The 26,998-nt window shown below is 41.9% G+C and overlaps 1 protein-coding gene across 1 annotated transcript in view; it reads left to right on the top strand.

Annotated features, from left to right (window-relative positions):
- Positions 1-26,998, top strand: part of CACNA2D3 (calcium voltage-gated channel auxiliary subunit alpha2delta 3) — a 789,028-nt gene that overhangs the window by 568,232 nt on the left and 193,798 nt on the right. Inside the window, exons 15-17 of the mRNA XM_068557675.1 lie at positions 15,979-16,050; positions 17,511-17,591; positions 26,631-26,705. Coding sequence (XP_068413776.1) covers positions 15,979-16,050; positions 17,511-17,591; positions 26,631-26,705 — 228 coding nt within the window. The remainder of the gene's footprint in view (positions 1-15,978; positions 16,051-17,510; positions 17,592-26,630; positions 26,706-26,998) is intronic.

Raw genomic sequence — 26,998 nt, 5'->3', positions numbered from 1 at the left:
CATTACAGTTATATAACCAGCTAAATCGATGCAAATGAAGTGCAAAATGGGGAGGTGATAACTATTTACGTTTGGATCTGGTTTATGACTCATTTGCTTTTACCTTGACTGGCTTTCTGTGTAAAATATTATATTTTGTTTTGATACTCCTGTTTTCTTCCTCATCATTTACTGTTTTGTAGGAACCCATACAGACATCTTTTATACGCGTTCCCAAGCTGGGGCTGTTAAGATTGACTATCCTCAGAGTCCAAAAGATGATAACTACATCTTAAATTAGTAGATTTATTTTGTGAATAAGGCAAGGGAAATAGAAAGCGGAGCAAGTCCAGTCACTTTAGCTCCCCCCATGGTCAGTGTGATGGATTCTGTGGAAATCTGAATTACAACATATTGGTCCACCATAATGATGATTACAGAACCAAACGTTTTCTTCTTTGCAGTAGTTCCATATGAGTGTGTATCTGTGGCATTCCAGACAAGCTGCCCTGCTGCTGAGAAAGGAGGTGAACTTTGCAAGGTTCACAGCCGTGTGAATCTTGGCCAGTCCCTTTCCCATTGGCCCTGTTCAACTGTGTGTTTGAGACCATAAATAAATGAATGCAAGACCCTCAGATTCAAAGCGTATGGCTTCCTGATGGCGGGATGACCAGCAGAACAGTGCACAGGGGCTCTGGCTGAACCCCTATATGGGCTGATGGGGGACCAGGGAGCTCCATTTTGGAAGCAGGATGCTATTTGCATTTCTTATTTAAGAGAAAAAATTTGTTAATTTTAAACAACCTCATAATGTGTGTCTACTTGTGTATCTGGAAAAAAATGTCCAATTTGTACCCATTTTCATATGTATTTGAACTTCTGTAGCATTATGTACTATTTCTTTTTTAATTTATTTATTTACTTTTGGCTGCATTGGGTCTTTGTTGCTGCGCGTGGGCTTTCTCTAGTTGCGGTGAGCGGGGGCTACTCTTCGTTGCGGTGCACGGGCTTCTCATTGCGGTGGCTTCTCTTGTTGCGGAGCACGGGCTCTAGGCGCGTGGGCTTCAGTAGGTGTGGCTCGTGGGCTCAGTAGTTGTGGCTCGTGGGCTCTAGAGCGCAGGCTCAGTAGTTGTGGTGCACGGGCTTAGTTGCTCCGCGGCATGTGGGATCTTCCCAGACCAGGGCTCGAACCTGTGTCCCCTGCATTGGCAGGCGGATTCTTAACCACCGTGCCACCAGGGAAGTCCTGTACTATTTTATAATAAGGAAAAGAGCAAGGTGACAACCGAGAAGTACATGAGCAGCACTTGCCAAGCCCCACCCACGATGAATGCTTAACTCAACGAAATAGTACTGATCATGCTAGTCCATTGTACCTTAAAAGAGACACATTTGATACAAATAAAGCAGAAATGGTTTTGAAACACTGGTATAATGTGTTCTTTAAAAAAAAAGACTAGACGTTGTAGAGTCAAAAACTAAGAATTGATTTAAAAATCCCTAATATATCAGTGCTTTCTAGTCCCAGACTTACTTTTTAGTGTCTTAGAAATTTAAAGTCTTCTTTCAAAAAATTCTCATTTAGTTAAGATATGTGAATGTCTTCTACTATTTATTTAAATTAAGGACAACTATAAAATATGACTCTCTTGAGGTGTTAAAACAATACAAACTCTACTCATAATATTGCTAAAATGAAATTGCCTTTTCTTTTGAAAGTCAAAAAAAATCTAAATAAAAACAGTGGAATTTTAAAACTTAAATTGTTCTTACATCTCCCCACCCCCCACCCGCACCAAAGAAATTTATATACCCTTCTTCCTTCTGTATAGAAGGGAGGGCAGAGGATTGAGAAAAGTTCTTTCAAAAAGCCCAATGAATGGGGGTATTGTGGCGTTAATGTCAGCATAACCCATATTAAGCCTGGGACAGTCTTGAAGAGGGTATTACAGGACACCCGATGTTCTGATTTCCTTGCTTCTAGATGCAATTCTGTAGGTCATTCTTATTGATCCTCAGGCAATATTGAACTCAAAGAACTGGATTGCTATTTTGAGGCCCCCCTCTGTATTTACTGATAGATTTAGAACACCTGTATCCATCACTTGACACACTAGATGTGTTTCCTGAAAAAGCAGTATATGAATCTACAGTTTATTGGTCAAGACCCTGGAAAAGAGTACCGTTTAAAGGACAGCTGCATGGAATAGCTTAATGAAGTAAAGAATTAAGCAACCTAGAATGTGTGAACTTGAGCCAGAAATACAATTGTTTCTGACTGTGTTACTATGTTTCCACTAGCTCAAAGGAGAGAGGGAGAGAGAATACACAATGAACAACATTTCAACACAGGACTAAGCAAAATCAATATAATTCAGTGACTAATTTGAAAACTAAATCTCTGTCAAAATATAAGTCGAATCTATATCAAATCAATGGCAAATAACCATCAGTGATTTTAATCTGACTATATAGTTCCTCACAGGAGGGAATTTCCTGAGTGGCAGATGTAGTGGGTAACTCTCATGAATTACTCAAGAGAAAACATACACTTGCACTATATACTCATAGGCATTGCCTTTTCTTCCTTCACTTTTTTTGGCATAATTTTTTTGATACAAACAATTCTAATTTTCATCAACAGAATTTGTCTACTTTTATTGTTTCTGCACATCAAAATTGGAAAATTGGTCTGCCTTTTCAGTTTTTTGTACTAACGTCATGTATTTGTTGATCTGGTCATAGCTCAGCTGCCTGATCTTTTTTCCAGTCACATTATTCCCAGGTCAGACCCCCCAATTAATGGATATATATTGATTACAAACCCAAATGTAGCCCAGTTCCATGAGAACTGGAGGCACGGCTCTGTGCAAGCTTCCAGGCATCACATGCCAAAGGATTCAACTGAAATGACCCTCTGGGGCAAACTGGAGCAGTTGTGCAATCGTGTACAGCAACACTACTGAGAAGTCCAAAAGCAGAAAGTTAGATGTTTATCCCTTCAAATTAACTGGAAGGGTTTTGGAAAACCTAGCCTAGTTTCATGAGGTAGAAAAATGTCAGGCAAAGGACTAATGCCATGGTATGGACTTTCTTTTTCCAGAAATGACTCATGGAATTGAACCACTTGCTGAATCATGAGCCCTGTGTGCTTGGATTGGACCCATCCATGTTTGCCCAGGCCTGGGACACATTAGATGATTTGGCCGGGTGCTTCTGAAGCATCTGTCCTTTCTTTTCTGACCCCCTTCCTCTCCAACAATTTCCTTCCCAACATGCATCCTCCCCAACCTTCTTTAATATTCACAATTACCACCACCCCCAGCTGCTTTCTAAAGCATATTGTCTATATCATGGAATAAAGGAGAAGTATTTTTTTATTTTGTATATGTAATTTGAATGCAGAGATGGATGAAGTTCAAATTTGGTAGAGCAGTGGATGGATTTCAGAGAAGCTTAGCCTAGAATGGTCTTTATGAGAACAGCTGCACTTGTTGGATGTGTCAGGCACTGTATTAGATGATTTGCATCTACAATTCTATTTAATTCTCCCCAAAACTCTTGGAGATATTCCTATTTTAGGGATGCTTTGCTTGGTTGCCTCTTTTACTTCATTCCAAGATCCTTAAGGCAAAACATGACATTTGTCTTTGTACCCCTAAAACAGGAGGCTGAGGGCAGAATGATTTGGACAGGGGCTCTAGTGTCAGGTAGGCCAAGGCTCAAACCCCCCACCCTGCTGCCCTCTGTGACCTAGAGCAAGGTACTTTGCTCCTTTATCTTTAATTGATTCATCTGTAAGATGGGTATAGACATTTTACAGGGTTAAATTTAAAGCTATATAGATGTTAAATGTTTAAAGCAATGTTTGGTAATAGCAAAACATGTTTGGAAATAGAATATGGCTGAGTGGATGGGTGGATGGACAGATAGAAGAATGAATGAATGGAAGGATGGATAAATACAAATGACTCAAGAAGTGAGTAACCTGTTCAGGAATATTTCAGGTCTCTTTGCTTCTGTAGCTCATTTCTTCTCTCTGTGCTGCTTTCCAAGGAAATCATAGTGTTCAACTAAGCAGTTTTTGTTTTAAGTCCTTTTCCTTTACCTCTGTGACATCATAAACCTTTTGCCCCTATCAGCAGCAGCTGCACGTAGGTACCAGCCTCCCAGACTCTCGTTACAGTCTACGTTTGACCTCACTGGCACAGGCAAGATACACAAAGAAAGATAGTAAGAGAAGGAGCCAAGAGCAAGTAGAGGATGCACAACATAAAATGGACAGCGGTAGCCCTGGAGTCTTGTCCAGATTCTGGTACCAGTTCTCTGTGACTCCTCTTCCTCTCTGAGCCTCATTTATAAAGTAAATAAAAGGACAGGATTAGAATAAATTCATTCAAGGATCATTTGCTGAGTGCTTCTTATGTACCAGGCTCTGTGCTAAATGCTATGGATAAAAGGAGGAACCATTCCCACTTCTGCCCTTGGAGTTCACAGGCTCTACAGAATCCCCAGCTTTTCTTCCAGCCACAGTGTTCAGTGACTTAGCTGTATTAACAGTTTGCACAGATTTGGTCCTAGATTGTATCTTAGGTTGTAGAGTAAATATGATTATCTTTGTAGTGAAGTTTGAGAACATCTGGTTCCCATTTCCACTTTGTTAGGGAAGGTTTTATGGAGGAAGCAGCATTTCAGGGGGTCTTTAAACAAGGGAAAGGTTTCGTCCCAGGGCCCCGAAGCCCTGACTGTTGGCACTGTTTTCAGGCATCTATTTGGGAGGCGTCTAAACCATAGTTTGTGAAAATATAAATCTTTGGCCACAATGGGGGGTCAGTTATGTGTCATAGCTGATCATGAGTATTGGCCAAAGTCCCGTGCCCCATAATAATTCCTATTGTCCTTATTTTGGGGCATTCCTGAAGTAAGCATGTTGTACACTAATAAAGCAGTTCCCTAAGACAACTTTCAGATATGTTAATCTGTAATATTCTCTCGTCCATGGGTTTGCTTATATATGTGTCCCTGGTCAAAGACAGCATCCTCCCTCTGTCTAGATATTTACCCATAAAATGTATTCCCTGCTTAATGACTTAGATCTTTGAAACACTGGGAGAAAAAGAAACAACATAAAAATTTTCCTGAATAATAACAACTTTATTAGAAGAAAGTTATTTTGAGATTCTCATCCAGATGATCTGACATTATCTAGCAGTATCATTCACAAAGTTGTCTTTAGGTTGTTAAAAAGAGAAAGAGAGAACAAACAAATACAACAATTTAGTTCATACAAGATGCAGTTAAAGTTCAAAGAGGGAAATCTGATTACTTTTATATTTAGACAACCTAAAATACAGTGAATCTCATAAGAATTCAGGATTTCCAAATCTCAGATGCAAGTGATAATGATTCAATAAAAAGAGGAAAAGTTTTGGCTAAAAGCAAAGTGTCATTTACGTAGCATTCTCAAGGACTGAGTGATGACACTTTACCAAGACAGTCAAATGCAAAGCAAGGGAGAAATGTTACTTGGAAGGTTTACTTCTTCTTTATTATTCTTATTCTCTACTGCTACTTTCTTTTTTTTATAAATTTATTTTATTTATTTATTTTTGGCTGTGTTGGGTCTTTGTTGGCGCGTGCAGGCTTTCTCTAGTTGCGGCAAGCAAGGGCTACTCTTCGTTGAGGTGCGCGGGCTTCTCACTGCGGTGGCTTCTCTTGTTGCGGAGCACGGGCTCTAGGCGCGCGGGCTTCGGTAGTTGTGGCACTCAGGCTCAGTAGTTGTGGCTCACGGGCTCTAGAGCGCAGGCTCAGTAGTTGTGGCACACGGGCTTAGTTGCTCCGTGGCATGTGGGATCTTCCTGGACCAGGGCTCGAACCTGTGTCCCCTACATTGGCAGGTGGATTCTTAACCACTGTGCCACCAGGGAAGTCCCTCCACTGCTACTTTCTTAATGCCTTAAATTATTCAGGGTTCAGGCATCTTGCAAAAATATTGAAAAATGCCAGTACAAAATGGGAATCTAAACAATGGTTGGTGTTCTTAATTTGTCTAGATTTTAAAAAGGAAAGCAGTTCATCTGAGTAGTATCATAAAAGACAGGTAATTCATATTGCTTACGTTGAAAGAATCAACTCCTCAATTAAAAATAATAATGCCTGCTTTTTCTAAATCTCTTGTTATGAAGAACATCCAAAATACTGATAATCAAATATAATATGTTTAACCCAGAATATAAAAACTTTATTCTGATAGCATTTCCATGTCAAAGTGTTACCATGGTTTGTTTAAAGGACTTTTTGATCTTTATGCAAAAAGGGATTTTAAAAATAGGATTACTGTTATATATTTGTTTGTTTATATTTATTTATTTTTAAGGCATTAATATTCATTGCAAGCATATGTTACTGGGTGGTTTTATTTATGTTTTCTGTAAGTGAGAATTTATGGGATGTTCTTATTATTAAAACAATCATACAGAAAAGAGACAAATTTTTTAAAAACACTTAATCAAAGATACACACACACACACACAGAGCCAATAGTGATTTAGGAATCTTTTGGCTTTATCACCGAAGCAAGCTATTCTTGCTTTCCCTTCTCATTTCAAAATGACTTCTTAGATTATTGAGAAAATGAATTTTTAAATGTGCCTGTGTATGTAAATCCTCTCATTTAAAACTAACCACTGTTGAAATAGCCAGCAAATTTCATGATCATCACTAATAGCTGTGGCAGTCTAAGTAATGTGAGAGTAAAATTCACAGCCAGAGTCAGATAACGTTAACATTAGCCAAGCAGACAGTGTTGATACTGTGCTCCCTCTTCAGGCATAAAATGCACCAGTAGGATTTAGTTTCCATGTCTCAGTGGGTCTCACTTGTTTTCTACCTCTGAAGTGTGTCTATATGTGTCTCCAGAGAAAAGGTCCTTCTGCATATACCCAGCACAAAAAGTTAAAACAGATCATTGAGTATGGTTCTTACTATATTCTTGCCCTGATACTTCTGTCCAGTACTGAGGATAAGGGATGTTGTAATGGTAGAAGGAGAGGGAGATTTGGGGGAGGGGAAGTAGGCAGACATTGAAAAGGAGTAGGTACAGAGCACTTTTTTTGATCTGGGAATAGGTGGAAAGGTCCAGGGATCTTTTCTGTGTCTTTTCTGTGTGTGTGACCAGAGGGTTGGGGTGGGGGGGTGGTGATCTCTACATAGCCACATACTCTGCACATGCCCTCTTTTCTAGATCTGTGTTTCCTTGCTATTCTCCTTAGTGCTGTCTCACCAACTAATTTGTACAGAGTGTTATTCTGATGACTTTCTACTCTCCAGCTCTCCCCTCACCATGGAGTGTGAAAACTGGAGAACATGGGTGCCATCTGTCCCACCCACATTGCCCCTCATCATGTGTTAGCCAGAGAATGGCCCCTGGGGGATTCCGAGGTCATTTGTAAACTTGAGCTCATGTAGAAAGGAGAGGATGCCAAGGAGTTGGCTTCCCTTCTGTTAAATCTGTGTTTGAGAAGGTAGGTGTGAAAGAACCCCCCTTTTCCTGCATGCCCTCATCACATTCTAAGATCCTGAACACTTTAAAGAAACAGTGGTTCTCCTTTCAAAATGTTTCATCTGATATTTAAAAATGTACACAGCTGCATCTTTCCACCAAAGGTTATTGACAGAAGGAATAGTTGATATCGCCTATCTGTGTTTCAGTTCAGTGGGGAACTAAGTGACATTGGTTACAGTTTAAATACATTTTTATTGGTAAGGCCCATACTCTGGAAATGGCTTATCACCCAGGACCTTGTGCCTGCAATTCACCCTGACTGCCTCTAGATGGTGGTAGTGTCTTTTCCTGGAGTGCGATTTAGTGTTCATACCAGGTGTTGGAAGGAAGACACAGAAGAAATGCAGCTGTGTACTCACAAATTACATAAACATATATAAAATATTTATGTATTGTTATATATTTATATGATATACTCTATTAATGTAGTCAATATGCTGATCAACTTTAATAAGAAAAGAAAAACATACAAACATAGGAGGAGCAAAGTATAGAAGAAATATATTTGCAGAGAGTTAGTGAGTTGGCCTTTATTCTTGGCTTAGAGCCATTCTCTTCCTAAGCTGAGTTCCCCATTTGTGCACAACCTTCTCATTGAGTCCCAGCCTCCAGGGCTGAACACATCTGGCAGGAGGCTCTGCTGAAAACTACCTGGCAGCCCTCAAACGGGCTTCCAAGCCTGCTGCCCTTAACTCACTCAGATGCCTCCTCAGGGCCAGGAGTCCTGCTTGCCTCCTTTCTCTGGGGCTTGGCACTCACCACCAGGGGTCTCCAGCTGTAGAATAAACAGAGCATTCTGCCACTGGCCCTGGCAACCTTCCTCTGATTGGAGATATGAAAGAAGGCAACATAGCAGATGTCCTCCAAAAGTCACAAATCCAATCCATGTTCATTTGGGCAAAGAGAAAGAACTTACTGCCTCAACTAACCCAATAGCAGAAAGCATGGATGGAGTTGATCTTAGGGATGAAGGCATTCAGGACTGGTACCTTCCCTCCCTCTCCCCGTTCCTCCCTCCTTCTCCTTCTGCTTTTCCCTCATCACACATACACACACACACACACACACACACACACACACACACACACACTCACACTCACACTCTCTCATCTCTCCTCATCTCTCTGGGTTGACTTTATTTTCTCATTGCTTCTCTGTGAGGAGGGGACATAGTTGTCAGGCTTACATTCCTAAAACCACACACAAAGGAGTGTAGGGAGTTTTTCCTATTTGCTCCAGATGGAAAAAAGGAAAAATCCCCAAATAGCCCATTTTGAATCATGTGTCTAATTAATAAACCAATCATTGTGGCCTGGGCAGAGTTTGTGTGTATTTTTGTGTGTATGTATATATGTATATGTATGTGTGTGTGTGTGTGTGTGTGTGTGTGTGTGTAGTGCTGTGGTTGGCACAGCCTGGGTTGGATACCCAGCCACACATGCAGGATGGGAGAGGTTAACTGTCAAGAAAACCTTGTGAATGGAAGGGGTGAAGAAGATTTCCCTAAAGGAAGGGGTTGATATTTGCAAAAGAAGGAAAAGAAAAGTGCCGGGCAATTTTTTAAAAAGGTCTCCCCTGCATTGTTCCGTTTGTAAATATTTTTAAGTATAGAGTAAGTGATGAAATTGCTGTGCGGCAGGGAACTTGTTCCTAGTGCTGTTAAACTGGTTCTCAGAAAGCTTCTGCATTTGTCCTATAAGCCCTGAAAGATATCAGTAAATGCTGGACATTTTTATTTTAGTTAAGGCTGGTCATAAAGAAGATCGCCTTCTGCTCACGTATCGAGAGCTAGTGTACCCGCCCCAGCCAGCTCTTCCCCATTTGCCTCATTAGCTTTCCTGTCCCCACTAAGACCTATGTCTTATATCCTGGTTGTCTTCCCAGCACATGGCATGGAACTTGGCACATAGCTGATGCTCAAGGAATGTTTATCAAGGGAATCAATGAATAATAATGACTAGACCTGCAGCAAAATTGATAGACCACAAATCTGGTTCTGTTATCGTATCTGGGGCCACACCCTAGAGCTGCCTGCATCGAGCTAGTGCCACTGGTGGGAAACTAATCAGGCATTAGGAGGAGAGGCCTGGCATCACTGCATGTACCTCACAAATGCATATTCATATGAGCCCACATGCATGATTAACTTGGGAAGCTGACAGGAAGCAGTCAATCTGTTGAGCAAGTTTGTGTTTTATAAACCAGATGTTTGGTATTATTATTCATCATTTCCTTTGATACCAGAATGGTCTCCATTATGTAGCATAGGAAATGAAGGATATGGAATAATATACACTTATTATACAGCAGAACACCACAACCAAGCATTTCAGAGGCCTGTTCAAAGCCTGGGCAAGTGTAATTGAATGGCAGTTCATTTTAGGATTCCCACTTGGACTTAAGTTAATGGGATTTTGCCCAGATGGACCATCGTGACCACCCCACCTCCCACTCCTACCCTTGGAAAATGAATGTTGACTCTATTTCTGAGTTTCTCTTGGAAGCCATGTCTATGAATCATAAGCAGTGCTCTTGCCTCAGTGGCTACTACAGGTTAGGGAGCCACAGGAAAGCAGGGACCCCCTACTGTAGTGTGGGGACAGAGGGTGTCTGGCTGTGGTTTGCTGCATAACTCCTGCTTGGTGGTCTTAAAAAAAAAAAAAAAAACCTTTTGCCACCAGCTGCTATTTCCTATGGCAGGAGTACAGAATGCCTTTCAATCGTAAAGTGCTTACTGTGCAAATTAACTTTCAATTTGATGTTCACTCTCCACAAAATGTTTAAGATTCACAGAACCCAGACCCAGTGGAAAGTGGGAAAGATGGATCTGGTGGGTGCAGAAGAGCATCTTCATGTTGTGCAAGTCATATTTCCAGAGTGTTGCCAGCCCTCATGGCCATACCGATGAGCTGGTATAACATCAGAAAGGCTACAGGTTAGGGTTCTGGCCAAGCCAGTGCAAATCTGGGCCAGAATTGTCCCTGAAAGAGGAACATGTGAGCTCCTAGCAGTGGCTAGACTGAGTTCACTGCATTTCCCTTGTTTACCTGGGGCTGGTTAAAAATGAGTGGTTTCTGTACAAATGTAATATTATGGGTTTTTTGAAAATTTTAAGTAACGATGCAGTAATTATATTTGGAATTAGCCCCTGAGTGAAGTTGTTACTATATTCTGGCCTTAATATTTGGAAGTTAGTTTCCCGGGATCTTGTATTTATGCCAGGACAAGTACCAGTGATTTATAACTGATTTTTACTGTTTACAGGAAAAAAGCTTCATTGCTCGTTATTGTCAATGGTATGTTTTGATTTTATCCGTGATACATGTTGGCATTGCTTGAAATTTTGATTTGAGTTGCAAAGTGGAAGTTGCCCAGGGTTATGGATCAGCTCAACTCAGTTTTCTTTGTAGCATTAAGGATTAATCAAGGAGTCAGAATATGGGAAGATTCCTGATTCTGAGGGAGATGTTTATCGTGGGTTGGTTCTGCCTTTGAAAATGGCCTTGCATGCCCCCATTGATGGCCATAGTATACTTTAAGTATTTTCAGCAAGATGTTGGAACCATGGTTCCACAAACTGTTATATACCAGTTGGTTTGGTTCCTGGCAACAATAACTGTCAGCATCATCTCATAGTTAATATTATTTGGTTCTTAATATGATACATCAAGTTTGTTTATTTATACTAACACCAAAATAAGGCTGTCCCAAATAATAGATTACATGATTACAATGTGTATTACTCAGGATTCTCCAGAGAAAGAGAACCATATGAGATATATATGTATTTTTTTTTCTTAAATGTAAGGTAAGTATACACACACCCACACACATTCACACACACAGAGGGAGGGAGGGAGAGAGGGAGGGAGGGAGAGAGAGAGAGAGATTTATTTTAAGCAATTGCCTCACATGAATGTGGGGGGCTGACGCATCTGAAAAACTGTAGGGGCAGGTTGGTAGGCTGGAAATTCCAGCAGGATGGAATTTTACAGTCTTGGGTCTGAAGGCAGTCTGGAAGCAGAATTTCTTCTTCCTTGGGGAACCTTTTTTTCTCTTAAGGCCTTGAACTGATTGGATAAAACACACCCAGATTATGTAGGATAATCTGCTTTATCAAAGTCTAATTTTTTATTGAAATATAGTTGACATATAACATTATCTTAGTTTCAGATGTGCTACATAGTGATTAGCAAACATTATGAAATGATCATCACTATGTCTAGTAACCATCTGTCCCTGTACAAATTATTATGTTACTGACCATATTCCTTATGTTGTGTATTATATCCCCGTGGCTTATTTATTTTATAGCTGGAGGTTTGTATCTCTTCAGCCCCTTCACCTATTTCGCTCCCACCCGCCCCCCACTCTGGCAACCAACTGTTTGTTGTTTCTGTGAGTCTGTTTTTATTTTATTTTGTTTGCTTGTTTTGTTTTTTAGATTCTACATATAAGTGAGATCATACAGTATTTGTCTTTCTCTGACTTATTTCACTTAATATAATACTCTGTAGATCCATCCATGTTGTCACAAATGGCAAGTTTTTTTTATGGCTGACTAATATTCCATTGTGTGTATATATCACATCTTCTTTATCCGTTCATCTCTCAATGGACAATTAGTTTGCTTCCATATCTTGGCTATTGTAAATAACGTTGCAATGAACATTGGTGTGCATATCTCTTTTCGAATTAGTATTTTTATTTTTTTCAGGTAATTACCCAGAAGTGAAATTGCTGGATGATATGGCAGTTCTATTTTTATTTATTTATTTATTTTTTGGCTGTGCTACGTGACTTGTGGGATCTTAGTTCCCAGATCAGGGACTGTACCTGAGCCCTCAGCAGTGAAAGCATGGAGTCCTAATCACTGGACCGCTAGGGAATTCCCGGCAGTTCTATTTTTAGTTTTTTGATGAGCCTCCACACTGTTTTTCACAGTGGCTGCACCAACTTACAACCCCAACAGTGCACAAGGGTTCCCTTTTCTTCACATCCTCACCAACACTTGTTATTTGTTATCTTTTTGATAATAACCATTCACTAACAGGGATGAGGTGATACCTCATTGTGGTTTTGATTTACATTTCTGTAATAGCGATGCTGAGCATCTTTTCATGTGCCTGTTGTCCATCTGTTTGTCTAATTTGCGAAAACGTCTATTCAGGTCCTGTGCCCATTCTTCAGTCTGGTTGTTTGTTTATTTGATGTTGAGTGTATGTGTTATTTGTATATTTTGGAAATTAATGCCTTATCGGATATATAATTTGCAAGTATCTCCTCCCATTCAGTAGGCTGCCTTTTCTTTTTTGTTGATAGTTTATTTTGCTCTGTAAAAGCTTTTTAGTTTGATGAGTCCCATTTGTTTATTTTTGCTTTTGTTTTTCTTGCCTGAGGAAACACATCCAAAAAAAATTGCTAAGACCAATGTCAAAAACCATACTGCCTGTTTTTTGTCTAGGAGTTTTATGATTTCAGGTCTTACATTTAAGTCTTTAACTCATTTTTAGTCTACTTTTGTATATGATGTGAGACTGTCCAGTTTGATTCTTTTGCATGTAGCTGTCCAGTTTCCCTAATACCATTTATTGAAAAGGCCGTCTTTTCCCCATTGTATAGTCTTGCCTCCTTTGTCATAGATTAATTGCCCATATAATTATTCATATAATGAACCCATATAAGTGTGGTTTCATTTCTGGGCTCTCTATTCTGTTCCATTGATCTATGTGTCTTTTTTTGTGTGCCGGTACCATAATATTTTCATGACTGTACCTTTTGTAGTATAGTTTGAAATGAGGGAGCATGACCCCTCCAGCTCTATCCCTGCATGTGGCTCTCTGCACAGCCCCAAGGTGCTCAGGGTGCTACCAGCCCACTGTTGGGTGGGGCTGGGTCCCTGTTGCTCTAGGCTAGAGGGAGGATTCCAAAACGGGGCTTGCCAGTGCCAGTGTTGTTGTGGAACAAGCTCCTGAAAATGGTTGCTGCCAGCATCTCTATCTGCAGGGGGAGTCCCAGTTGCCTGCTGCCTCTCCAGGAAGCTCTCCAAGGTCAGCAAATGGGTCTGACCTAGGCTTCTTTTAAACTGCTGCCTCTGTGCTGGGACCTGGAAAGTGTGAGATTTTGCGAGCACTCTTTAAGAGCAGAGCCTCCATGTCCTGTAACTCTGTGGCTCCCCTAAACATAAGCCCTGCTGGTTTTCAAAGCCAGACGTTCTGTGGTCTTGTCTTCCCAGTGTAGGATCCCTGGGATGAGGAGCCTGCTGTGGAGCTCAGACCACTGGCTCCTTGGGGAGGACCTCTGCGATTGTGATATTCCTCCTGTTTGTAGGTTGCTGACCTGGAGGTATGGGTCTTGACTTTTACCACGTCTCCGCCCTTCCTATCCATCTCGTTGTGGTTCCTCCTTTATGTCTTTCGTTGTGGAAGATCTTTTCTGCTATCTTTAGTTTGTTCTCATAGATAGTTGCTCTGTAAGTAGTTGTAATTTTGGTGTGTCCTTTTGGAGGAGGCGAGCTCTGGGTCTTCCTACTCCACCATTTTGGCCATCTCTAAAACCAACTGATTTAAATGTTAATCGCATCTAAAAAATACATTCACAACAACAGCTAGACTGGTGTTTGATCAAACAGCTGGCACCGTTGCCTAACCAAGTTGCCACATAAAATTAACCATCACATCATGAATTCCCAGTCCTTGAGGGATCTTGAGATTCTTGTGTTGTTTTGCTTGTCATGGAGGAATATAGGCCCATCTTGATATAGAGGTAAAACTAATAAAAACATGGCCTCCTCTATCCCTGTTAGGAGTTTTCCCAACGCATATAAGTTTCTCTTTAACTATCATGGTTATTGATGGTGGAGAGCATTGCCTTTTAACAGTGCTTCTTGGATTTTAATATGCATACTAACTATTGAAATGAAGATTCAGATTCAGAGAATCGAGAGAGGGCTTGGGATTATGCATTTCTAGGGCCCTCAGGTGCCAGAGGTACTGCCATTCTGTGTACCATATTACAAGTAATGAGGTCCTATTGCTCAAATAACCTATTGGAAGAACAAGACTGGTAGAAGATTGACTGAGTTTAATGACCTTTTCTCAGGAGGCCAGTCAGTCCGTGGGGACCTCAGTCCATGGGGACCTCTAAATTTTAGGATCTTCTCTTTATAATGCCTTTTCCCAAGAAGACTGAGGGAGCAACATCTGCTTTTTCTATGGAATTAAAGTGACAGAGAAGTGCCCAAACATCAGAAAACACTCTAGACTGAAGATAGTGGATTCTTATTCACAGATTGCTTCATTTGAAGCTTGAATGGGCTGTGAAACCAGGAAGTAAACCTCTCCCACCAGACTTGCCAGTTTTGGTCTCTATCCGCAGTGCCACATGCCTTGATCTTACTGGAGACTCTGCTACTTGCTAGCCATGTGACCTTGAAGGCAGGGAAAGGAAACTAGCATCTTTTGAGCACCTGCAGATGCCAGGTACCTTGCTGGGCAGTTTCACATTTTATCTTCATGGCAACAATGCTGGGGAGTAGTTGGCATTATTTCATATGAGGACATGAAGGCTTAGATAATGCAGTTCATAAAGATTCAAAGCTGAGAATTAGAGCGAGGTTTGTCTTGGACCAAAGCCTACTGTGGTCCAGGACTCAGTTTCCCCATTTGTTAATGGGGCAGAGTAGGGCTTCCTGCCTTTCTCCTAACACTGTTGTGAAGGACGGGTGTGATGGTGGTCTCAATGCATTTGTATGCAATTCAGTGAGTTACAGAAGTGTATTATGTGCCAAATTTCAAGGGTTGTTCTTCTGGGAGGGATGTTCAGCTTCTTACCAGTGATTTAAAGATGAGCTGATCAAATTATTTTTTTTTATTTTGTTTGTTTTCCATCTGGGACTGGCATACAGAGATATGCAGAAGTTCAAAAAGGCCATGACTCAGCTACCTTGGGGAGAATAAATGCTTCCAGATTCCATTGTTTCCAGCAGGGGCAACTCATAAAACCCCTTATGCTCATGCTTTCTGATCCTCAATTTCCAGATTAAGGAGAAGCATTAATATTGCACATATTGAACATAAAAGTCTGCAAAGTAAAACAGTAAAATCAGTCTGTGGTAATAAAATAAAATGAATCACTGAGATTAAAACAGGGCTTTATTTGAACTCAAATAGCTGAATGCAGTAAACAGATCAGCTGGAGTGACTGATGGTAACTGACGTTGTTTCCCCTGCTGGGGAGGAGGGGCTGGGATCTTCACCTACAAGTCAGGGTGGAGGAATGTTGCACTCCCACCTACGCTATAAAGGCTCAAGTGGACCCTGGTCCATTCCCAACAGCCCCTGGTCAGGAAAGGATGAGATAGTCAAAGGGTATGGCCTCCAGCACTCTTTATCCCAGATCATTCTCAGGTAACTGGCTTTTCTGTCTCCATCCAGCTTGCCAATGATCAGGGCCCCGTCCTGATGACCACAGTCGCCATGCCTGTGTTTAGTAAGCAGAACGAAACTGTGAGTACAGTGACTGGATTTCCTACTTGATGCTAGGAGCGTTGTTATCTCAGACCCCCTCTGACTCAAGCTTTGGTGCTCTTTATTTACTCATTTAATTTAAGGATGGAGGGTGTATAATTTTTCCTCACTTTTAATCCTGCTGGTAGCATCATGAAATCAAGAATAGATGAGAGATGAGACTTCCCTGGTGGTCCAGTGGTTAGCGGTCTGTGCTCCCAATGCAGGGGCCCCAGGTTTGATCCCTGATCAGGGAACTAGATCCTTCATGCCGCAACTAAGAGCCAGCACAGCCAGAAAAAAAAGAATAGATGAGAGGAATTCAAGCAGGCATCATTTTACAGTTTGTAGCACTCTTCCAAAATTTAAGGGTTTAAATGACCAGGGGAAGGAAACCCCCAGAAAGAATCCTTGATTGTGGTGGGTTAACCTCTCTCTGGTTTACAGGAACCAGCCTTGAATTAGATTCCCAGGGCTGTGGCAACAAAGTGCCCCAAACGGGATGGCTTACAACAATAGAAATGTATTCTCACAATTCCAGAGGCTAGAAGTCCAAAATCAAGGAGTCAGTTCTAGGGAAAACTCCTTCCTTGCCTCTTCCAGCGGCCCCAGAAGTTCCTTGGTTTGTGGCAGCATAACTCCAATCTCCACCTCTGTCTTCACGTGGCCTTCTTCTCTCCTTATCTCTCTGTCCTCTCTTCTTCTTATAACGACACAAATCATTGGATATAAGCCCCATCCTACATCCAGGATGATTTTACCTTGAGATCCTTAATTAGTTACATCAACAAAGGCCCTATTTCCAAATAACACAGCCTGAGGTTCTGGGGACACTTGAATTGGGGGGAAACAACAGACAACAACGATGTGTATTTTCTTCTAGAAGGCCCTTTCTGACATTAGAAAGTTTAGTACACCACATTGACCTTGGGACCTGGGACCCTGGAGGCCTATTCCTTCCCCTTAGTCCTTGATTCCAACTTGCTGCTAAATATGTGTTAGGGTTATTGCATCTTTCTCTGGCTATTTAGTCTCTCTCTCATGGGCACCAGATGGCAGTGTAAATTGAGAAAGTAGTTAACATGTTAAGTGTTTCCTATAAAAAGTTTCCATAAGAGAAACTGATTAATGATCATAAGTCCTTAGCTTCTTAAGATTCTTGATTTTCAGGAGAGAGAAGAAAATAGTTTTTAGGGTGTCTTGGTATGGGTGTGTGTTGAGGGATATACAGTAGGTAATGTTTGGCCTGAGAAGCTACCATTCTTGCCTAGGAATATTTTGGGTAGCGGATGGGGTATAGAAGAGGTTCCCTCATAGAGATCCAGGTTAATCTTCAATCTCTCTCAGTTTGAAGAAGGCACCAGACAGTGATATATGGTGTGTGGCTTTTCAGGAGGTTCTATTTCTTCTACCAAATTAACATACCATTGTTGGTATTGTTTAATGTTTCGTTTCAACAGAGATCGAAAGGCATTCTTCTGGGTGTGGTCGGCACAGATGTCCCAGTGAAAGAACTTCTGAAGACCATCCCCAAATACAAGGTAATGCATCACGTAATTAATAGTCAAGGGCCAAATGCACAAGATAATTTCACAACCTGCCATAGTGACAAGGAAAACACGAAGGAGAGAGGCCCTTCTACTGTCTTTCTAGAGGGCTCTGCTTTGTTTTGTTTTGTTAGAATAATTGTTTTGTTTTGTTAGAATAATAATAGTCCAGGCAGGTCTGATTAGGTCTACATGTGCCTACCCAGGTTTGTGTGAGTCTGTGGAAATCTACACAAGTCTGTGCAGTTCTCCACAGGTCTCACATCTCTGATGGTTTTCTAAGCCCATCTTGACTCACCCCAATCTGAGGACCCTCTAGTATCTGTTACTTCTTAACAGGAACCCAGTGAGGCACAAAGAAAAGGGGTCTCTGACTCTCGACTACGTATTCCCTTTATCTTGGAAGGTGATGGGGTACAAATTAATATTCCTTTCCTAATGCTGCATTAAACCTATGGCACTAAGGGAATTGTAAGTTTGTTTTAAGTTCTGGGGATAGTTGAGAGGGTGGAGTAGGTAATTTTGGAACAAAGAGATTAGGGCAGGCCTTGGTAGGCCACTGCCTTGGGAGTTCAGAACAACATGGAAAAGAAACACTAGATGGAAAGGGCTCAGAAAAGGGTGGGGCGGGGGGTGGATATGCTAGAACCAGCTCTGCGTGTGAGGCCAGCCCTGCCTCGGGAGAGAGGGTCATGCTTTCCCCCTTACCTGGCTATATTCCCAGCACTCTGTTCCCAGAACTACTCTTTGGTTTATTTAGTTCTTCCACATTTGGGGAAAGAGGGGCTCTAACGGGTCATCCCAGTGCCACCCGCAGCCCAACGTCTTTCCATGAGAACAAGCATCCCAAGCTCCACATGATTTCCCAGAGGTCCGCGGATTGGATCTGCCCTGTCTGGGGCAGGCAGGCACACACAGTGACAGACTGCACTGCCACCTAGGCTGGGTGCAGGAGGTGGCAAGTTGCTATGAAGGGGACATGGTGGCAGTAACCATTTTGTGGTCCATAGGGATGATATTACTTGGTATTTATGTTCTTTGGCTGCTATGGTTAAATAAGCACTTTAACGAAATTAGAGCAACGGACATGCCAGGAGCCTGGTTTCCATCCAAGTCAAGTTCACACTCCACTACCTTTAGAGCAGTGTTGTCCCAGCTTCAGCCTTTTGCTTCCCACCATCGTAACACATTGTCTTTTCTTTGTACCACCTGCACAATTACTGAACAGATCTTTTTAAATTTCATTTGACTGGCACTTTTTCTTAATTATCTCTTCTAACCTCAGCCTGAACAGCCACATGTGAAGTCGTAAATTGAGATATGGTCATTATATTTTTCTGATACATAGGTTAGCCAGGGGAGTAACATGACCAGGTTTTCCTTTTAAAAAGATGGCCCAGAGAGTCCTTGAACCCCATGCAGAAAACTCTCACCTGTTCCCTAGTGGGGGCTCCCCAGAAAGGCAAATCAAGAGGTGAGAAGAGGAAGGTCCCCTTAAGCCCTATCCCAGTGCTATGGAACTGCCCAGGAGTCGTCTCTGTGTATGCATGCATGGGAGTGCAGGGGGGCAGAAAGCAGCCCCTGCTCCTTGTCCTAGGAGGAGTTCATGGACTGACATGGTTCCCCTGACTGCACAAGGGTTGAAACCATACCTGTCCCCTCTTCCCCCAACACGAAGCCGACCAGCTCGCCCATCTCCATCTCTGGCCCACTCACAGACTGACGAGGGTTCTTTTTGTTCCCATCTGGAGGGAGGCAAGCTCCTTTGGGCTGGGAATCTGAGATTCTTGGCTAACTGGCAGGGCCCCCTCCCTTACCACCTCATTCCCTGATGTGCTGAGCCTGCCTCACCACAGTTGTGAGAGGCCTTTCTTCCTGGGCCTTGGCAGGAAGAGGCAGTGGTTAGTGCTCTGGAAGCAGATACATGTGGAGTTCAGCTCCATCACTGAGGAGCTGGGTATGGACAACTCTCTCAAATCCATAGTTCCTCTCTGTCCAATGGTGATAACAATAGAACCTGCTTGTAGACTTGTGTGAAGCATTGACCACTGTCATCAGTCAGGAGCAATGGTAACACACTAGTCAAGAGGACAGGTTTGACCCCCGGCCCCTGGTACCTGCAGCCCTCTTCCACAGGGGATACTGCTTGCAGAGAGCTATTGACACCTTTCCTACCCCAGATTCTTGACACCTGTGGCTTCACATCCACTGGTCCTTTGCTAACCCAGAATGCCCAACAGAACGATGGGTTAACTGAACAATGGGCTAGGCAGCCACGTGCTGGGATCCTCAGCCACCTTTGAAAATGGGGTTTTCCAAGAATTTTGAAAGACACGGGGAAAGGCTTATGATACAAGGTCATGTGTGTTAGGCAAGATTCTTAAGTTTGACGACAAGGATAGGTCCACCTTTTGACAGAGGGCCAGGGTAAGAGCAAGAGAACAGATCACCAGGCATCACAGGAAACCCTTATCCAAGCAAGTCAGCTAAATGGATGACTACAGCCAAATTGATCAGGTCACCCCTCAGAGGGCTGGATGCAAAGTGACAGGTGCAGAAAACACCTATTTAAAAAAGCACCATTTTGTGGTACAAAATGGGATGTCTCAAGGTATAATATTAGCAGATAACATTTGCCCAGTACTCGGTGCTGTGCAAAGAACATTACCCCCATCATGTTGTGAAACCTTCCTCAGGTAAGTGCAGTGCTGTTGTATCCATTCTACTCATAAGGAAACTCAGGTTTGCAGGGCTTATGTTCACAGAGCTCAGGGCTACATAAGTAGGAAGTGGTGAGTGTGATTTGAGCCTAGACCCACGTTCTTAGAGCAGATCTAAGCCATTCACATACTACTTCATATACTCTCTGCACCATTATTTACTTAATACTTGACTTGTAAATCAGCCTGAAACTTTCTTCACTTAACTAAATTTTGATAGGAAACACATCATTTCTAAAAAGAAAAGCTAATGTCAATTTGCACTATAGAAGATAATTGTAAAAAAAATTATAAAAACAAAATAATAGTATTAAATAATTGATTGATTCCAAGGTTCTGAACTTGAAGTCTGTTCTCTCTTTTTCTTTGAAGTTAGCATTAAAGGCAAATGTTAAAGATATACTAATGGAAAGTTTTTTTTTTGATATAATTAGAAGGATGGAAGAAATTTTTAAAAGGGCTGACTCTTACTAGTGGTTCTGGCTATAAAGTTTAACACAGGCCCTGTATGCCACCTAAAATCATCTCGCTCTACACTGTTTTTCCTAAGGAAGCAAAATAGGCCATGGGAAAATGATGGAGGGCTGAGGAGTGAGGACCATAGGGGATTGTTCAGACTTGGGGTATGTATCCCTGCCTCCTAGGGCTCCCCTTAGCCCTGGACATCAGCGCCATCACCACCCTCCATAAGCCCATGCTGCACCCTCACCTGTTGGCCCAGGCTTCTCAGAGAACCCAGAAGGTTAAGTTCTTCCCAGCGCTTCCTAGCTGGTCCTTAGCAATGCTCCACTCCTAGAAGAGGAAACTTCTTTAAACAAGCAAGGCATGTCTCTTCCCATATGCTAATTCCATTTAGGTGATCAAATTAGAAAGCTACCTTCATGATAAGAGGAAATGAACTCTAATCTAAAATCAGGCTTACAAAAGGTGGCCTCCTTAACAAAAGAACTTTCCTGATTGGGTTTACTGAGATGACAAAAGTCTTCCTACTGTCACCCTGGAGCCCTGACAACCAGGTTCATTCAACAACAAGGCTTTTACAGTTGCAGTTAAGTTTCCGGAGCATGATAGGACATCTGGTTGATCCAAACTCACATAAGCACATGTTGGAAACAGTATAGCTGCCCGAGATGGAAACTCAGGGGATTAGGGAGGTATTTGAGGCCCCTACCGATAGTGGACTTTACTTTTATTGAAATCCCCAGACTTAGGTGCCCAGAATTGCTGGCTTACTGTTTAAGGAAGGGCATCCCACCTTCCTTACCACTCTTAATCCTCTTGCACCATATAAGAAGATGTAGAAGCCCATATATAGGGCCACTATTTAATATATGCCCAGTAAATCAAGAAAGTGTGAACATATAGGAACTGATAACAATTACCCTGTGAGTCTGTTTCTCAAAGCTTCCTCTACTAGGCAATGTACTAAGCTCTTTATAGCATATCTCACTTAATAATAGGTAGACACTGCTATTACCCTTGGCTAAAGAAACAGAGGCTCAGAAGGTTTAAATATCTCGCCAAGTCTCACAACTAGCAATCCAAACTTTTAGCCTTTATTACCCTAGAGCCATTAGGAACAATAAAGGACAATAATAGTAATAGTTTAAATAATAGTTAAAATATTAAAAATAATATTAGTAGCTAAAATAATACAATAAAGCATTCATTGAACTTTTTACTGTGTGTTTGGTATGGTAAAAGTGCTTTATATCCACTATTCCCACTGAATCCTTATTACACTCCCATGAAGTGGGTACCACTTGGCCCCGTTTTTAGATGAGGATATGTGAAATAACTTTCTCCGTATAACTCAGCTAGTAAAAGATAAATGAAACAAAGTATAATAAGGGGATAGAGGAAGATCAGCTACAGAAAATTAACCAGCAGTGTCTGAAATACAGGCACTTCTGTTTTAGGCTTTTCCTAAGGTCTGGGAACAAGAGACCCAGCTATGACATACCTTAATCTAAGTTATCCTTCCTCTGGTTCCCCCAAGAGCCTTGGGAAAAAGGTGTGCATGGCAGGCAGAGTGAGCCATGGTTGAACATGGCTCTCTCATCTAGGAGAGGAGCGCTCCAGGGAGCAGAGTGCAAATTACACCTTTTTCTCTTGATTAACACCTTGTAAAGACGAGTCTGCTCTTGGGGTTTTCCCAGAAGATAGAATTCTTTTTTTTTCCCTTAGCTTCATAGATTTTCCCACAAGCAATCGGACTTCCTGTACTTTTTATTAAGAATTCCAGACATCCCAGCAATAATTTCCAGACACCACAGCCCCTGTTAATGTAATGAGCCATTTTATAATTGGGTTCACTTCATTAGCCCAAAGTCTCTGCACTTGGAAGGGAAGCACCTCCTTCCCCGGGCTGTTGGATCTTGAGGCTCCTGGCCTCCAGAAGAGTATGATTCAGGACGAGGGCCCCTTTGGCAGCCCCAAGTGCTGGAAGGCCTTGTGTCCCATCTGTTCTCTTATTACTCCACGGGACTGCACATTAGAATGGACAGGAAGACTGGTTCTATTTCAGATGAAACAAAAATTAGAGATTTCATCTGTATATTGATTTGGGATCCAAAGCAAATTTTGGACATTGCCATACACAAGTTTAAGGTTTCTGAGAGACTCATCCACAGAATGTGTTTTGAGATTTGCTCAGTTTCTGTTCTTACATCTACATTAGGTTATATCCATATGCCATCAACCAACCAACAAAACATTCTGATGTTGTTTTCTCAGACTGTTCTCCTGGGAAGGATGTTAACCAGATAGTTTCTGAATGTCAGAAGACTTTCTCAGGTACAGGCTTGAGGAGGACTGACTATGTACCTCCGACAGCAAATCAGCTTCTACTTTTCAGCTCATGTTCAATATTTACTTTAGCTCAAACTTTAAAGATGAACTAGGTAATATTTGGGTAAAGTAGTGAATGTCTTAAATACATGCAAACCTTAACTGGAGCACCTGTCATGTGTTAGACATTATGCTAGAGACTGGAGAAGTCAGAAATGAGTGAGATGATTCCTTCCCCACAAAGAGCCCATTCTTACGGGGGAGGCGCTGCCTTATCTAGAACAAGGCAGAGGAAAGAAAGACAACCAGCTAGGGTTGAGAAGCAGGCAGAAAAGTAAGTGTAGCATTTTCATGTGTTAGGGTGAAGGTAATCATGGAAAAAATTCTCAGGGTTTTATGGAGACATGGTATGGAAAGGACGGTGCAACAGGAGAGACCTTTTATAAGAGAAGATCCTGAGGCTGAGCTCATAGCATGGGTGAGAATTAGCTCAGGGGAGGTGGGAAGGAGCAGTGCTCTGGGCAGCTCACACTGTGTGAGTAAAAGTCTGAGTGGGAGAAAACAACTGCAGGGGTGGTGGTGTCGCTGTCGTGTGCCCTTGAGAGGCAATGAGTGAAAGAAGGCAGTGCTGGGTAACTAGGTAGGGGCCAGACCCCAGAGAGACTTGATGGCTGGGCCCATGGATTTTATCTTATACATGAAAGAGGTCTTTAGTGGGTTTTACAAAGGGGAGCAACAGAGTCAGAGTTACCTTTGACTTTGATTAATCTGAAGGATGACTTTGTTGGGGCCAAGCTTTGAGGCAGGAAGAGCAGGTAGGACCATTATGGCAATCTGTTATATTAAATCTACATGAATGGTAGGGTGGGGAAGCAGAGTTGAATCTGAGTGATTTCTGGAGGAAAAATTAGTAATTACTTAGGTCAAGAAGTTGGGGATGAAACAGAAGAAGGAGTTTGCAGCTCGGGAGTCTGGGTGGTTGGTGGTGCCACCGACTGAGAGAGAAGAGCAGGAAGAGCAGCGCTAAGGGAAAGAGCCACCATGCTGGACTGGGTGAGTCTGGGGCGCCCGTGGGATGTCCAGGCAGAGATGGCCGACACACACTTGGATACTGGGATCTGCCGCTGAGGGGAGAGGCCAAGGCTGGAGCACAGATCTGGAGATCAACAGCATCCAGGTGGTTAATGAATCGTGTTGGGGGAGAGAGAGCTAAAGCAGACAAGGGACACTGGGGACAGAAACTTAGGGAAAATGAATGCTTCCAGGGTGGGTGGAGGATGAGGGTCCTGTGAAAGGGAGGAGACCCGGGAATGTGGGTCCTGGCAGCTGAGGGACTAGAGAGTGTCAAGGAGGAGGGGGCAGTTGGCTAATACAACCAGGAAGAGAGAGAGCTTTCTATGGGGTTTGGCAGTTAGGAGGCCACTGGCAACTGTAAAGAAAGGAGTTCTGGTGGCACCTTGGTAGGCGAGGCCTCGGTCACAGCAGAGGCAGACTCTAGTAGGGTCGGGCATGAGTGAGCAACAAGGAAGTAGAGATGGCAGTTGAACAGTGAGTAGAGGACATTGTGTGGGAAGGTCAGCTCAGTCTCTGCATCCCAGGGAGGAAGTGGAGAGTTTAGGATAGCTTTGTAGGATCTGCACTCAATTCAGTGTCTTTTGTTTCCCTCCTTCCTCCTTTTCTGCTTTCTCCTTTCTCTACCCCTCTTCCCTCCATCCCAGCCACCCCTCCATAACCACATGGTATGACCTTGGCTGTCACAGAACTTATATTCTGGCAGGGAGACAGGCATTAAATAATTAAAGGCCTTGACCGATGCCTTGATTACTTATAGTCAACCTCACAAATAATTGATTATTATCATTTTGACACAAGAAAAGTAGAGGGCATTAGGGGGGCATATGCATGGAGTTTTACCTTCTTTTGAGTATTACTTCCTACAAGCAAACCAAGAAGTGAAGGAATGTAAATTAGAAGGCACTGAATGTATTAGTTGACTATAAAATATTATTTGTTTGGTCTCATTGTGAGTTTGAATTTCCAACCAAATACCACTTTTGCCTTTAATGGAAAAAGTCAAACTCTCTGAGTCTTTTTTGACCCCTGCAGTCCATATTAAACTGGGACATAAATAAAGGTAATTAATGCAGTGTTGACTGTGTCTGACATTTTTTCCAAGAGACAAGATGAAAGAGATGATACACATCTCAGAGGATAGCTGGTTTATCTTTCACAGCATAATGAAATACACTTTTATCATTAGAATCAAGTAGAATCTTATTAAGACTTGCTTTGCAAGGTAACTCCAGAAGAAAATGCCTGTTGCCCTTGACTACCATGTGCGTATTTACTTTATGTAATGCAAGGAAAACTTTTAATTTCTGGTGTTACATTCTCTGAAGTTAATTTCACATCACCTTGACGTTAAGCTAACAAGCAGACAGGGTCATTCTTGGTTTGTAAACTCTGTTGTCTGGATCATTTAATAGTATCATATTCAAGAATGTGAGCAGCAGAGAATTTCCAAGAAAAGTAACAGTGAGGGCTCAGAACTATGAAATAACTCGTTGGAAAAAAACGGAGGATTTCTTTTTCTTCTCCCCTTTCACTGCTCTGGCAAAAGTGGGTTACATTTTCTTTCTTCAGAGAGAGAGATCAGTATGGGTTCTATGCCAGAGGCCATTTTAATACATGAATGATTTGTAGGTAAATTTATTGTAGCCAATGGGTGCAGTCAACTGTGTAACAGAAATATTGTCAAAAAGCTGGGATTATTATTTAAATAAGTGCAGTGTTAAATTTGATTACATACTTTTTAAAGCTAGTAAAACATTTCATTGCTCTCAAACTATTTCCCATAGTCCCATTTAGTCAGAAAACATAAATTAAGTGAGGCTCTGCATAGAAAATTACCCAGGCTTTGTGTCGATGGAAGCATGCATGGAAAAGCTTGGCAGCCTCACAATTTAAAGACGAAAGGATATAAAAAGGGTTGGCAGGCTCCTATATAGGCCGGTGGGGACACTTTTATCCTTGAAGAATTATGGAAAATGACTGCCTAGGAGAGTGCATGCTTGCGATGGCCCCTAGGGGTGTGGAATTGTAGGGAGCCTAGATGTGCCTCAGAGGGAGGCCCCTCTTGCCTTATCTCAGGTAGAGAGAAGACACCCAGGTTGACAGAATTCTGTTCACTTGGACATAGGGTCTCCAGAAACATTAGCCACTTGCTTTTTAAAAACTATAATTGTTTTTGTTTTAAATAAATCAGAGTAAGGGTTTTGGATGCCAACGTGGGTCTGTGACATTTTAAATTGTGCTATTTGCTGAGCTTATCCTGTGACAGGTCTTCATTTCCACCAAATGTCAAGGATCAGTGCCTTGCATTCATTTTAATGAAATATTGTGCTGATAAGGGTTATGAATGCCAAGTTTAAGCTGCAAATTACTAAATGTCGGGCTGCTTTCTGCTTTGTGAATTCACCAGGGAGCAAGCTAATGAAGGTTTCTTTCTCACTTCTTCTTACAGTTAGGGATTCACGGCTATGCCTTTGCAATCACAAATAATGGATATATCCTGACGCATCCAGAACTCAGACCACTGGTAAGAGACATACTTACTTCTGTGTTTATCCCTTTATGATTTTAAAAGATTTTCTTCCGTTCTACGGTAATTACACTTTGCAGTTTTCACTTGAAACGCTCAATTCATAATACCGTCTCTAAAATGTTGTTTTAATAGTTTATAACTAGCATTTTGACATAAAATATGTAAATAATGTAGGGTAAATATATTTACTATCATGGTTTTGTATATAAATCCATATATATCTATATGTACTTATATATTTATTTCACATCTGCCAATGTACGGAAAAATTTTAAACTCTGGACAGC

This window comes from Eschrichtius robustus, chromosome 12 (genome assembly GCF_028021215.1).
Source record: "Eschrichtius robustus isolate mEscRob2 chromosome 12, mEscRob2.pri, whole genome shotgun sequence".
NCBI lineage: Eukaryota > Metazoa > Chordata > Mammalia > Artiodactyla > Eschrichtiidae > Eschrichtius > Eschrichtius robustus.
Note: the sequence above shows the minus strand (reverse complement) of the source record. Positions and strands in the feature narration are given on the sequence as shown.